The sequence below is a fragment of the Alligator mississippiensis genome, chromosome 3 (assembly GCF_030867095.1).
Source record: "Alligator mississippiensis isolate rAllMis1 chromosome 3, rAllMis1, whole genome shotgun sequence".
NCBI classification, from domain to species: domain Eukaryota; kingdom Metazoa; phylum Chordata; order Crocodylia; family Alligatoridae; genus Alligator; species Alligator mississippiensis.
In genome coordinates, this window is record NC_081826.1 from 252,953,076 (window position 1) to 252,966,915 (window position 13,840).

A 13,840-nucleotide genomic window follows, 5' to 3' on the forward strand; every position below is an offset into this window, starting at 1 on the left:
GCCGGCCTCTTCCCCTCCCGCCGCAACGCGGTCGCCTATGGGGGTGGGGGAGTGATGCCGGTGACGTACTTTTCCTCCGACGGGCGCAGTTGCGGCGTGTGCGCTCCATGGCGGCCGCCGCCGGCCGCCGCGTGACTGCGCGCCGCTGAGGGACCGCGGGGCCCATTGCGGGCCTGAGGCAGCGATGGCTAGTTACAAGCCCGTGGCGGTGCTGCCCTTCCCCAGGCTGGGCGAGAAGGTCACGCAGGACACGCTCTACTGGAAGGGCTACAAGGTAGGGGCCGGGCCGGGCCGGGGCAGCCGTCGCCGGGGGCTCCGAGGGGGCGGTCTCCTCCCCCTCCCGCGCCCTCCCGGGCAGGGGTGGGGCCACTTCTGCCCCTTGTGTTGCGTGGACTCCGCCCGGGACCGGGACTTCGTTTCCCACCGCGGGCCCAGGCTGAGCCCAGCACGGAACTTCCCTGAATCGGAGCTTCCTAGACCTCAAATGCTGGAGACTGCAAGTGAGGGAGGAGCAGGGGAACACCCCTGGTGGTGTCCTGTCCATTGGGCGTCCGCTTCCTGCGGGGGACTGGGCAAGAGGCACCCCAAGATGGCAGTTGTTAGGACAAGCGGTTGCCTTTCTCCAGCGGCGGCCGCAGCAGGTGAAGGAAAGCGGAGAGGGAAGTGGTCTTGCCTCTGAGCAGGCAGGACAACGGGGTGGGCTTCTTACCTGCTTTGGGGCCTTGACTACTGCTCCCGCAGGGCAGTCGGGAGTGCAGCCACCTCAGCAGCATTGTTTGCTGCTCCCGCAGCCCATGGTGTAAAATCCTTGATTAGCTTCCTCATGGGAGAACATAAGTCGGGGGGGTGGCGCATGGGTTGTAGCCCGCTTTGTGTGAAGGTTGGATCCTGGGTTGGCTTTTTGTTGCACTGTAAGTGGCTAAAATTCAACCCCAAAGATGTCTCTGATGCCTCGCATCCCATCGTAAGTGCCTTGCTTCATGGGTTTTATAACAATAACAAAAAGCATCACTAGACCTGGCAGCCAGGCAATATTCTTTCAAAAGGTATTTAACTTGTTTAATGAGCGTCCTTGCAATAAAATATATCCTCCTCCCCTTCCTTTATTTTAGTGGTGATAATGACATTGAAGCAGACTTGTAAAAAGATGAAGGTTTTTTTGTCTTAAATTTCATTTATTGGACAGTATGGTTACAATTTAAATATGGATATTTAAAAATCCATAAGGATACATTGCAAGTATGTTTTGCATTCCTGCATATCTCTCTATTAATATAAATTCATGCTAAAGCCTAAAATTAGAAACAACAATATTTAAATTAAAGCAAAAAAGAAAATTAGAAGTAAATGTGGGGAAAAAAACTTAAGTTGATGGTGTTTTTTAACAATCCATTGTTGTTTTTATCCATTCGATGTTTTTTTTTTTAATTCCTGTGATTGCTATTACATGTATTTTACTTTTCTTATGTCCAGCTTTCACTTCTTTGTAAGCCTGCTGCTAACAACATACTTTATTTATTAAAAAGATATTCTAATTTCATTCTAATTTCTTCAGACTCCAGTTCAGATAAAGGAATTTGGTGCAGTGAATAAAATTGACTTCTCTCCAGTTCCTCCACATAACTATGCTGTCACAGCCTCTTCAAGGGTAAGTTTGCATAATAGATTGTATATTGCTATTCACTGATGATCTTTAAGAATTTATTTATCTAAAAATCATTCTTTTTTTAGATCCATATTTATGGTCGATATTCTCAGGAGCCAATCAAAACATTCTCTCGCTTCAAAGACGCTGCTTATTGTGCTACTTATAGAGATGATGGCAAGCTGCTTGTTGCTGGCAGTGAAGAAGGTAGTGTTCGACTTTTTGATATCAGTGGAAGAGCAGCACTGAGACAGTTTGATGGTCACACAAAGTAAGCCATGCGATTTTATTTCTGTATGTTGGTATATCTATATGTTACTATATCTGTTTGATTATGGAGAAAACTGCATTTGGTCTTTAGCGAAGGAGCTTTGTCAAACTCTGAAGCCATACAGAAGTTGCAAGGGTGTGCAAGGGCCACATATAAAAATAAATGTGAAAACTGATGGTTTAGTGATACTAGAAAATAGTGAAAGAAATGGTTTGGTGGTGTTAAGGATAAGGTTCTTTCAAAACAGATGGTCTCACTGTTGGACACTAGAGGAATTGTCTAATTAAAACAAAAATGTAATGATCAGAAAATTTTATCGAGCAAAACCATGGTCACAAATAAGAGACTAGCACCTGGGATGTTTGGTATGTAGGAATATCTCGAGACTTGTAGTCTTCAAAAATGAGTCCTCAGGAGAATTGATGGTTGCAGCCTGTCCTCTTCAGACAGCAAAACTAGCTTCTATTTTCATGATGATATCCTCACAATAACTAGTACAGTTTACTTAATGTAAATAAAAAAAATAACTTTCTAAAACCAGATTATAATGCCAAAGCAGCAAAAGGATCGTAAAGCTAACATGCAGTTTAACAAATGGAAAGAGCAAATGTTACAAAAATGTGGATTTTAATTCTAGAGGCCAGAAGCCTAAGGTTCAGCTTATAGAGATGGGTGTTTTTTCATCTGGGAAACTCCTTGTACACTGCAATGAACAGAGCTAGCACAAGTTTGCCTTCATCTTTTTTTTCACAGCCAACCTGGCTCTTTTTAAAAAATAAATAAATAAATAAAATGGACCTTTGTACTGACCCTTTCTAGGCATAAATCCTCAAAGTTGTTTATAAACTTAAATATGCAATTACAGTTGGTCAGGAATTTTAAAAATATATATTTTTAGTGGTGAACCAGTACATTGGTCTGATATTGGATGGGTACCGATGTAAAGAAAATTGGCTGTATCAGAAATCAGCCCAATGCAGCCAGTAATTTGGCCAGTAAGTGCCCATGGACGCATGTAGCTGCAACACAGCGTGCAGGCAAGGAGGAGTACAGCCTGCCAACTTGGAGAGCTGGTAATTCTGGTGTGGAGGAAGAGGCAATGGATGGGGGGGCAAGATCAAGGCCCCCTGCTGTGGTGGGGCAGGGGTTGCAGCAGATGCTGCCCAGCTGGGGTGGGGCGGGGTATGGAACTGAGCCACGGCTCATGATGGGGGGGGGGGGGGGGCGTGGGGGCTGTGTGCCCCTGGATCTGCATGGGGCAGGCTGCAGCTGTGGGCTAGAGCCGGGGCTGTGCCAGCCTCTTCTTGGTGGGGGCTGGGCTCAGGGAGGGGGGCTATGGAGGGGGCTGCAGCCACCCCAAATTTCACTGTAGCCTCCCCATAGCCCCCTCCCAGTGTCACCACCACCTGCCTCAAGCCCAGCCCTGGCTCAATGCCCTGCCTCCACCCATGTGCCAGGAAGAGCCAGGGTTGCATTGAGAGACAGCTATGGAGAGGCTATGGCGAAATTTGGGGTGGCTACAGCCCCCTCTGTAGCTCCCTCCCAGTACCACCGCTGCCTGCCCTAAGCCCAGCTCCCACCGAGAAGAGCCCAGCGCAGCCCCAGCTGCAGCCTGCCCCACACAGATCCAGGGGCACATGCCACCTGCCGCTGCCAACGGCCCCCCCGGTGCCCTCCCGAGATGTGTGCAGTGGCGGGAGCCGCTCCCACCGTCTCCTGACGAGCCGCGGCTTAGTCCCTTGCCCTGCTCCACCCTGGCTGGGCAGTGCCTGCCCCTGCTCGCTCCCTCCCTCCCTCCCTCACTGTGGGGGGCATTGATCTGTCCCCCCACCCCCAACTTCCCTTCCCTTCCCTCCCCTCCCCTTCCACCACAACAGACTTACCAGCTGATCACAGGTGTATTAGAAATTAAAATTGGCTCTTCATATTGGTCCCCCCAAATCTCTGTCTGTGCACCCTTAAATATTTTTATTGGCAGATGCACATTTGAAACTAATACTTCTTGCAGAAGCTTCCTGGCTTCACCAAATATTTGTTGGAAAAGATTGTTCATGTTGAAGAAGGAATTTGTGATTCAAACCAAACAGAGGGCTGATCCCAGAATAGTTAATAGCTTGTAGCTAGAGCACTTACCTGGGATATGGGAACTTGGGTCTTCTGCATTCCAGAGGAGTATCCTGTGTACTGATTGGTTGGTTGTTCTGAATTCTATGTTTCTGTCCCTCTAGCTTTTGTCCCAACATAAAACAGTAGTGCTTTTGAAATATCCAGGTTTCATAGGATGGGAAATCAATTTCCATCCCAATTTTACATGCAGTTAGTTTTGGCACACCGCATTTAACTGGCACAAGCACTCTTGCATACATGCACCCCTTCAAGCAAGCATAAACAATAAGAGAAGTTCTTACAGTTGGGAGGAATCCTGTGCTTGTTCATGTGCAAAATAGAATTGCAGTTAGTAGGGATTGCATCTGTGCTTGTACTAGGAAACCAAATGATGTTTTCCAACTTTGGTATTCTGTATTTTGAATTGAATGAGTTAGACTTGCATGGCACTATAATTTCCTAGAATAGGTACTTCCTCATCCTGCTTGTTGCCTGCCAACTTCAGATTAAAAAGTTATGGTTTCTTGCAGTAAAGTCTGTGCTCAAAGTTTGAAGCTACTTGAAACTAGTAACTTTAGATATTGTGTCTTTTGGTTTCCAGAGCAGCACATGTAGTAGACTTTCTATCTGATAAATATCGTATATTTTCTGGTGCTGATGATTATACTTCAAAGTTATGGGATATTCCAAGCTCATCAGAAATTGTGTCATACAGCGAGCATACGGACTATGTGAGATGTGGCTGTACAAGTAAACTGAATGCAGATCTCTTTGTCACAGGTTTGTTTTTTTTGCTAAAATATTTGTTTGTCTTGAATTCGTCTGGATCCTTTATCCAGAGGGGTTAGTCCCACTAATCTGGGCTCTGTGTCTGGAGATGAAGGACTTAAGTTTGTTCTGCTCCTTTCATGTTTGAATATGACTCATACAGTTAAATAGTGGGCTTGCTGCTTATGCTTATTTTTGTTCTATTACTGCCTTTTTATCAGAGAACATCATTTAAGGGCAATGGGACTGCTTAACATGTTCACTAGATTTTCTTGAATCTTTCAAATATGGCTTCCTCTTGGCTAGTTGTTGTGATGTCCTAAAATCATTTGCTTTAAGAAAAGAGTGGACCATTTAACAGATGTTTTTTGTTTGTGTGGCTTAAAATAAAGCCTTGTCGTTAAGAATGAACAAACAAATATAGCTTAAGATGTTCTTAGGACCAACTGTTAATTTAAGAAGTGTCATATTAATCATATGACACTTCTTAAATAGAACTTTTTATTTCTGGTGTTATCCATTAAGTAGGATTATGGTAATACTTTTTGTGCCATGGGAAAGGTGGTATTTGAACTTTTTTTTGTTTTAGATGTAATAAATCTGGTTTCTGTCTCTAATACTTCCTGTGATTTCTGCCTGTAAAATCACCTGTAAATTTGGATGGGGGAGGCAAAGAGGTGATTTGAGTGACGTGGTTTTAAAGATTCACACTGCCAGTGGGACCAGAACAGAAGCTTCTCTTCTGTGAAAGCTAGTGATTCCAATACATCAGAGACATGTTGGAATACATTTGACATATTGGAATTTAAATGATGTAATTTGCTACTATTTCCCCTAAGTAAATAGCTCTTTTTGGATACTGGTTCATGACTGATCATATTTTGGATGTATTTTTAACTTTCAAATTTGTTCAAATTATACAACTAAAACTGTTTGGGGGTCTCTTTCAGGTTCATATGATCACACTGTAAAAGTATTTGATGCACGGACAGAAAAGAGTGCCTTGACAATAGAGCATGGGCACCCTGTGGAGAGTGTGCTCCTCTTCCCCTCTGGGGGTCTTCTAGTCTCTGCAGGTACTTTAGCAAATTGAACTCTTTCCTCTCTGCACTAACTCTCCGCCAAACAGAATTGTTTCTCATCTATTGAGAGAGAAATGCTTAAACTTCGCTTTCCCTGTGGTGAAACAATATAGTGATTTCTCTTGTCTGTCTCCTTAAATGGCCCCGTACTTGGATTTCTCTCGCATCTCATTACAGCAGCAACCTCAGCGTATGGACACATGCAACATTTAGACTAGTTTCAGTGAAATTTAAAACTGAAACAGGCAGATGTACCAGCCTGTTTAAAGCTGCCTGGAATGGTTCAGAAAATGTACTTGGAAAAATCAAGTACTCTTTTTAACTGGTTCACTGTGAACTGGGTCAGTATTATGCGTGGACACTACATGTGATGTGACACTGTTATGGTCAGTCCTTGAGACATGCCGCACTGCACTTCAACACCTGAAAGATTCCTGTTCTACCTGAAATGCTAGGGCACTGTAAGTGTGGACACCTGACCTGTGACAACTGTGAGCCAGTTCCCAGTCAATGACACTTGGAAATGTTTCAGTTTTTAAGTGTGTCAGCACCCTAGATCTGGAATGAGCTTGTCTGTCCTAAGATGTTGAATCTGGGTAGTAGGAAGATAACAGTCTTCAGTACTAGAAATTGACTCTTAGTGGTCCAGTGCTAGATCATGGAAGAATGAGAGGATGTTCATCCTTTGCAGGATGTCTCATTAGATGAGACTTCTCTTCTGACCTGTTGAAAATTCTAAGGCCATTTGTTCTCATTCTGTCTCCTCTGTTGATTCAGCCATGAAATACTTCAGAGGGGTTGGGGATGGAAATAGAAAACATGGCATTTTAAAGGAAGCTGTGATACGTCTGTTTTTATGTGCATCTTTATGTGTAATTCTCAAACATTTTTGCTAAGAGTTTAATTGTGTATACATGGCAATACAACACTCTGTGTTCTATTTATAGGGGGCCGGTATGTTAAAGTCTGGGATATTTTAAAAGGAGGTCACTTATTGGTTTCACTTAAAAATCACCACAAAACTGTAACCTGCTTATGCCTGAGCAGCTCTGGGCAGAGATTACTCTCAGGATCCTTAGACAGGTCAGTATCTTTCATTGCTTCACTTTGATTTATCTTCTTGAACTGTTTGTTTTCAGTTTGGAAACATTTCATTGCCATTTCTTACATCAAGGTTGTAGACTTGGAAAAATATTAGAATAAAGCAGCAAGAAATTCCTTGTTTCATGTCCTGGCATGTAGGCCCCATTTTAAGTATATATGTGCTTGGCCACTGACCTGCATGCATTATTCTGGGGAAAGAACTGTGACCATCAATTACTATAGGTTCCTGACTCTCCAAACCTAAATCCTTTATCCAACTTGTGTATGATCCTTGTTCAATAGCAAAATGCACATCTTCTTACTAACAAGTCATTTTCTTTGCTTTAGTCCAGAGTCCCCTCCTGCTAGTTACCTTCCCTTGCACCATATGTAAAACCTGTCTAGCTCCTCTTCACTTTGCATTCATCCTATCCCCAGTTTGCTTTCCTCAGAAGTAGCTGGTCTGGCCTTGTCTGGCCATTGCATCACAGTTCACCTTAGTTCTGGTGATCTATGAATTCTGTCTTCTTCTCCTCTTAGTACTTTCTCTTCTGAGTACTTTCTTCTAAACTGCTAGTCAGGGGTCTGTAAATTTACAGGAACAAGGAACTGTGGTCTGTTGGTTTCCAGATTCTTTTTGTTCATTGCATTGAATGCAAGTGAAATTGACTTCCCTCATCTGAAATATTGGTGCTTGTATAGAGCAAAATGCTAATTTTGTCCTATAATACCAGTTATGTGTTTATTTCTTACTCTTAACTATACAGACCCTGCCTCTTACACATCCCTCCCTGTGTCCTGCAGTAGTGCCACTTGCTCATTCTGTTTCCTGTTGGCCACTTAAGCACACAGCTACCTCCACTCCTATTTTGCTTGGCTTGTCTTCCTTTCTTTGAGGAAGGTCTTTCATGCCATTAATATTTCTCTTGGTCGTCTTCTGAAAAAGGCTATCTGATGGTGAAATTCTCACAGAATATTCTTTCCCACTTACAGGCAATATTAGGGGCCTAAGTTCTAAATTTGTAAGACTGCATGTGTCAGATGCTGCAAAGCAGTTTCTACAAGTAGAGTCCATCATGTAGCTGTGTGAGTAAAGGTGGATTAAATAATATAAAGTATTTGCTTACAAAGGAGCATGAGGTATGTCCCAAGGTCTGATGCTGGGGTCAGACTTGTTCTGTAAAGAGGCTGATGTTGGATGTTCACTATGATCTCGCTATGATCTCCAAGTGAACATGTGGATGTAGGGACCTATACTATGTTCAGTAGTTTAATGGAAGTTCATCAGTGTCAATGGGAAAGGTGTGCACAAAATGTAAAAGTAAAATATGGCCTTGTCATGGTTATTGCTGAAGTGGTTTAACATGCTTTCCTTATAAGCATCGGTATAGTGAGAAGTAGCTATGACTTCCTTCCAGTTTTTATTCTTTGTCCTTCTCCTTTGTTGTTGCATTCTTTTCTTGAAACATGTTATTCCTTTTCCAATCATTTTATCAGGCAGGATGGCAGTAAAAGTTAATGTTCTGGCCATACTTCAGAACTGATGTGGCAGGATCATTCGTGTTGTGGCCTTTGCATCCATGAGGACTGGAAGCTGTCATTTTTAATTCTAAATAACAGGCAGATTCTGCAGAAACTAAGCTTTCATTTAAGCCACAAATATATTTGAGGTGCCATCCTCATTTCTCTTCTTTAATGGTGTGCTATAAATATGAAATCTTTCTGTAGGTTAGAGATACTAAGAAATGAATTAAACCTGAAGAAAACACTTTTTAAAACAAAAAAAAAATTAATACAACTTGTGGGAAGTATTATTCTTGTAAAATATCAGGACTGAGGCATGGGAACAAATAATAACTGAGTTGTGTGGGTTTTTTGTTTTGTTTTTTTTTCTTCTCCCCACAGGCATGTAAAGATTTACAGTACAACTTCTTACAAAGTAGTCCATAGCTTTGATTATGCAGCATCAATACTCAGTCTCGCATTGGCAGTAAGTATGTTAAAACTGTTCTTAGGCATTCTGGAGAGGGGTATACTTTAAAAATGGTGGTCTAAGTAGTTTATTTTGGCTTTTATTGCTGTGTGAATTTCAAAAGGATGTATTATGTACATGCATTGTATACATGCAAATATAGCTGAACCTGGAACAGTTGCATCCAGGTGGTTTGTAGCAGGTTGCTGAATTAAGGACAAACCACTCAGCTGTCTGTTAGAGCTCTTCAAAGGGTGCCACTTCTGCAGTCAGCTGGAATGCATCAATTGTTCTGTGCAGCTGATTGGGAAAGCGGCACACTTTGAAATAACAGCTGGAGCACGACAATGGTCCCATGGAGTTGTTTTGCAGCCTTGTATCCCTGCAGATACTTTGGTAACCATCATCTTTGCAGGGAAGGTTGTAGGAGCCTAGCCCTTAGAAGTATTCATGTTCTGCTATATTACATGAAGATTTTAAGTGCTTAACTGCTTTAAGCCCCTGAACTCTTTTATGCCAGTCTGATCTGCCACATGGCTGGAAGAGTGATGGCAGCATGTTTGGCCTGAGGAGTTGATGTAGAAAGGGAGTGGTTTTATATTCTGCACTTCACTTTGTAAAGATGGCTACACTTGTATCTTCCTTATTGGGAAGCCCTCTGACATGGCATATATGGTAGGAAACAAAACAGTTGTTGAAAGGAGGTATTCAGCTATCTGAGGTAGGGAACCTGTAGTGGGATTCCTGGGGGGCTGCTGTTATGGTATTGCATCGCTAGGTGGTGTGCGAGTCTCATAATAGCTCTATTGCATTGAGCAAATGGCTAGCCTAGAGTAACAAAATTAGCCTGGTGTTTGTTTACACTTATGTAAATGTGCTTTGTGTCCAGGCTTTCTTTGCTAATACACTTTTGAATGGGTATTATTCATATTGGGTCATCATTGTGCCTTTTTCATTGCATCTAGTAAATATATCCTTTTTTATGTGCAAACTGAACTGATTACACATTGTGCTAGCTATTTGTGCATCATATTCAAAATAGTGTTCAAAATCCCAAAACAGAAGAAAGTTAATGTATGCAGACAACTTTAATTCCTTCAGGTTTTATCAGAGCTCTTTAGTATGAAATATTACTATGAACTGAAAATCCTGTGTTTATGGAAAGCTTTACTAAGAAGAAGAACACTTTGCTCACTAATTTTGCTGCTACTTCATTTTAGCCTGAAGATGAAACCATTATTGTAGGCATGACCAATGGAGTACTAAATGTTAGACATCGAAAACATGAAGAAAACAAAGAAAGGATTCCTAAAAAAAGGCATCCAGCATACAGGACCTTTGTAAAAGGAAGAAACTACATGCCAAAGCAGGTACAAGGGGGAGAGTCCACACTGGTTACATCTTGCATAGCCATGTAACTGAAAACTGAAATTTTGTGTGTGTGTAAGGGAGAATCTGGGGAGTAGGTTTTAAAATATATCCAGTTATTGGTATGAAGAACATTAATTTAAAAAAATTAAGCTGTTATTACAGCTACTGAGAGAGTCATCATTAATATTTCAAGTGCACTTTTTCCCTTAAAGTTGGTTATAGAACAGATTAAGGTGCATGGAAACACCATTCCAACATCTGAAGAAGAGCATAAAGAAAGTGAAAAATAGTGTTAATGCCCCAAAAAACCTTATAAAATGGCATTAAATATTTGTTACTTGTCCTGAACTGTTTTTTTCTGTTCTAGGAGGATTTCTTTGTCAGCAAACCAGTAAGAAATCACTTGAAAAAATACGATAAATTGCTGAAAAGCTTCCAGGTGTCCAAGGCTCTTGATGCGGTACTTGAGGTAAGACATTGCCATTTTGTTCATTGCTATTCAGTAAAATGATCTGAAATGGGATCTCCCTAATATTCGGGTAGAAGGGGAGGAAATCATTTTTAAACAGACGTGCATTTTGAAGGTGGTCTGCTACCACTAAACTCTTCTCATGTTTATATAGGTCCCCATCAGAGTATACACCCCTGAAATAACGGTTGCAGTCATGCAGGAACTAAGCCGCCGAGGAACACTGAAAAATGCACTTGCAGGGCGAGATGAAAAGCAGCTTGGTATCCTCCTTACCTTCTTGACAAGGTATTGTTACTCAGACTGCCTGTGACAAACGCTGTAAGGCAGCTGTTTCTTTTTGTCAGCTTCTGCCATGCTTACCTTTCAAAATATGTTAAGATAAAACCCTCATTCCACAGAAGTGAACAATACTTTTGCCACTGACTTCAGTGAGGGTGGAATTTCACCCTACCATCTAATTACCTGGTATTCTGAACAGATTTCTCCCTACATGTGTTAGTAGGTCACTACTAGGACTGGTGGTCTGTGGACCACTTGTCATCTGCAAGTGTGTGATTAAGCATTTGTGGATTATTTTAGGTCTCAGCGCTTTCGTAGTGTTTATCAGTTAAGTTGGATATGGTGTGTGAAGGTCCATAAAAATCATATTTGGAAGCCCTGTGACCCAAAAAGCTTGGGTACTTCAATTTATAAAGTGTATGTTGAATGGACTTGTTGCTTTGTCTGAGAGGAAGTGAGATGCACCAGCAGGAGTGTATACTTACCCACTCAAACTTCTGCTTTTTCCCCTTGTCACCTTACTCCTAGTAAGTGCTGTCTGTTTCATGTCTTACACAGCTCCTGTTTGGTCTTCCTGTACGTGGTACTCCATTTATATGCGTGCTGGATATGCTTATAATTTGCCTATGTGCCAATTTGTCTGTTGCTCACGTGGTAACAAATTCTGGCTATCTGCATGTTGGTTAAGTGAATAAAGTGTTTTCAGCCCCACTCTATTTTGTGATCTAATTTGTACTCTTATCTAATTGCATTGCTGGTGAAACTGAGCTGTCAGTGTTCAAGACTTCCAAAGTAGTCCTCAACTGACTAGGTCTTATCAATATTAATTAAGTGTGAAGCATAAAATGATCTACACAAAGAAATAAGTCTTAATGAGGTGTAAAATTTTTAGCAGTCTGTTCCTATTGTTAATGAGCATTATGTATATTTAGCTTAAGTAAGTGCATAGTCTTTTTTTAGTTTGCAGGCACTTAAAGGAGTACACTATTTAAAAGAATATCTCCCAGGTTCGAGTGCCTTCCCTACTGGTGATTTACAAACCCTTAGGGCTATTGTTGCTTAACTAGACAGCTTTTATGAAAGTTCTATAAAAGTACTGGAAATTGTTCATGGATCCTGGAGAAACATAGGGGATAAATGCCAAATTATCTTAAGTTTGAACTTTGTTTTAATTTTGCAGGCATGTGGTTGAACCAAGATTTGCTCCTGTGCTGATAAATGTTGCAGAAATGATTATTGGTAAGTACAGTACAAAACCAAGTCTTGCATATTGGATTAAGCTTAACAGGATGTGTTAATGGATAAGGTTCAACATTTTGCTTAAACTGCCAAATTATTTTTTTTTTTTTTTAATCAGATGCAACTTCTAAAAACTAAAGCCAATTTTTTTGCCAAAGGACTTTGCCCAGATTGTGTGCTTCCTTTTGATTAATCCTGATTTTTATATGTTAAGATATAAAATCTTATAAAATGATATATAATATAAAATCTTAAAATATTTTATATTTTAAAAAAGAGCTCCTGTTTCAGGCTCTGAGTGTCGTCAGTATAGTTTGTATCGCTTGCAGTATAAGATTTCCCTAGCTTCTTGTAGTAGAGAATATCTTAAAGTAAAAGCCTGACCTTCTCTAGATTTATTAGCTCCAACTACTACAAGACAATACCAATAACTAGTGTAACTTTTGGAAGGCTAATAAAGAATTCTCATCTTCCTGTTGAAAGATTTGTATTGGGATCCTTATTTAGAAAAAGTGTGTGTGTGTGCATTATGTCATAATATGCTTATAAAAATGTAGCAAATAAGATTTTGACAGTGAGATGCATAAACTCTAAGTGGTTTTCTTTCTTCCAGATATTTATCTCTCTGTGGCTGGACAATCTGCAGTTGTTGATAAACAATTCATGAGACTCCAAGAAGTTATAGAAAAAGAGATTGATTATCAGGGGGAATTACTAGAAACTTTGGGAATGATGGATGCACTGTTTGCTACTATGACAAGTAAAAAGGTCACATCTCTCGAGAACAAAAGTAATGGTATTTCAAAGGTTGTGGAACAAGATACGAGTAATTAATTCCATCTTCACAAAATCCCTTGGACTGGACAATATGGCGCTTTACCCAGAAAACTTTACCATAGCTGCTTTCAAAATCTCATTTCTCTGCAGGAATTATCTCCTGCAGGTTGTGTTTTGGAGAGACCAGATTACTAATGACAGGAGAAAAGGACTATTGCAAGAAATATTTTCCATGTCTTTTTTTTGAGCCCCAGGATTTTAAAGTTTTATTCCAAAGCTATTTAACTATGAAAAAGTACGAAGTCAGACTTTGCTTTAAGGGAACAATCTACAGCTGCAATTTTATAGTCCCAAACCCAATTCAGACTACTTATTTTTAACATTAGTCCTATAAAAACTGGTATTTCTCAAATATCAACCACTTGGAAGCAGGAATAAAACAAAGTACGACTTTGACATAACTTGACTGTGGTGTATGTTCTTTACTCTTTGTTCCTTACCTCAAACCTTTGGTATGAAACCATTAGTGAAAAGGAATTTGAGTTGATTAGAAAATATAGTGCAGTGGAGTGACGTGTTTAGTGGTAAAGGATGGTGCTCTGCTTAGCATCTCCCTAGAACATTTTGCAGTAATGTATGTCTGTTTTTTAATTAATGAATAGTGAGGAAATTCTCAGTTAACATTTGGTATCATTTTGCTTTTAAAATTTACTTTTCAAAATCTTGAATCCACTTATGTCTGGAAGACGACTGATCTTATGGGCTTCCACCCACT

The 13,840-nt window shown here is 40.8% G+C and overlaps 1 protein-coding gene across 1 annotated transcript; it reads left to right on the forward strand.

Moving 5' to 3' along the window:
• The first annotated feature begins 50 nt into the window (after positions 1-50).
• Positions 51-13,526, forward strand: UTP15 (UTP15 small subunit processome component). Its single transcript, XM_006263831.4, has 12 exons — positions 51-274; positions 1,556-1,648; positions 1,732-1,916; positions 4,624-4,802; positions 5,741-5,866; positions 6,820-6,955; positions 8,861-8,945; positions 10,148-10,297; positions 10,666-10,767; positions 10,922-11,055; positions 12,230-12,288; positions 12,902-13,526. Exons 1-12 carry the CDS (start codon positions 185-187, stop codon positions 13,120-13,122), a joined length of 1,560 nt encoding a protein of 519 aa, XP_006263893.1. The 5' UTR covers positions 51-184; the 3' UTR covers positions 13,123-13,526.
• The last annotated feature ends 314 nt before the right edge of the window (positions 13,527-13,840 follow it).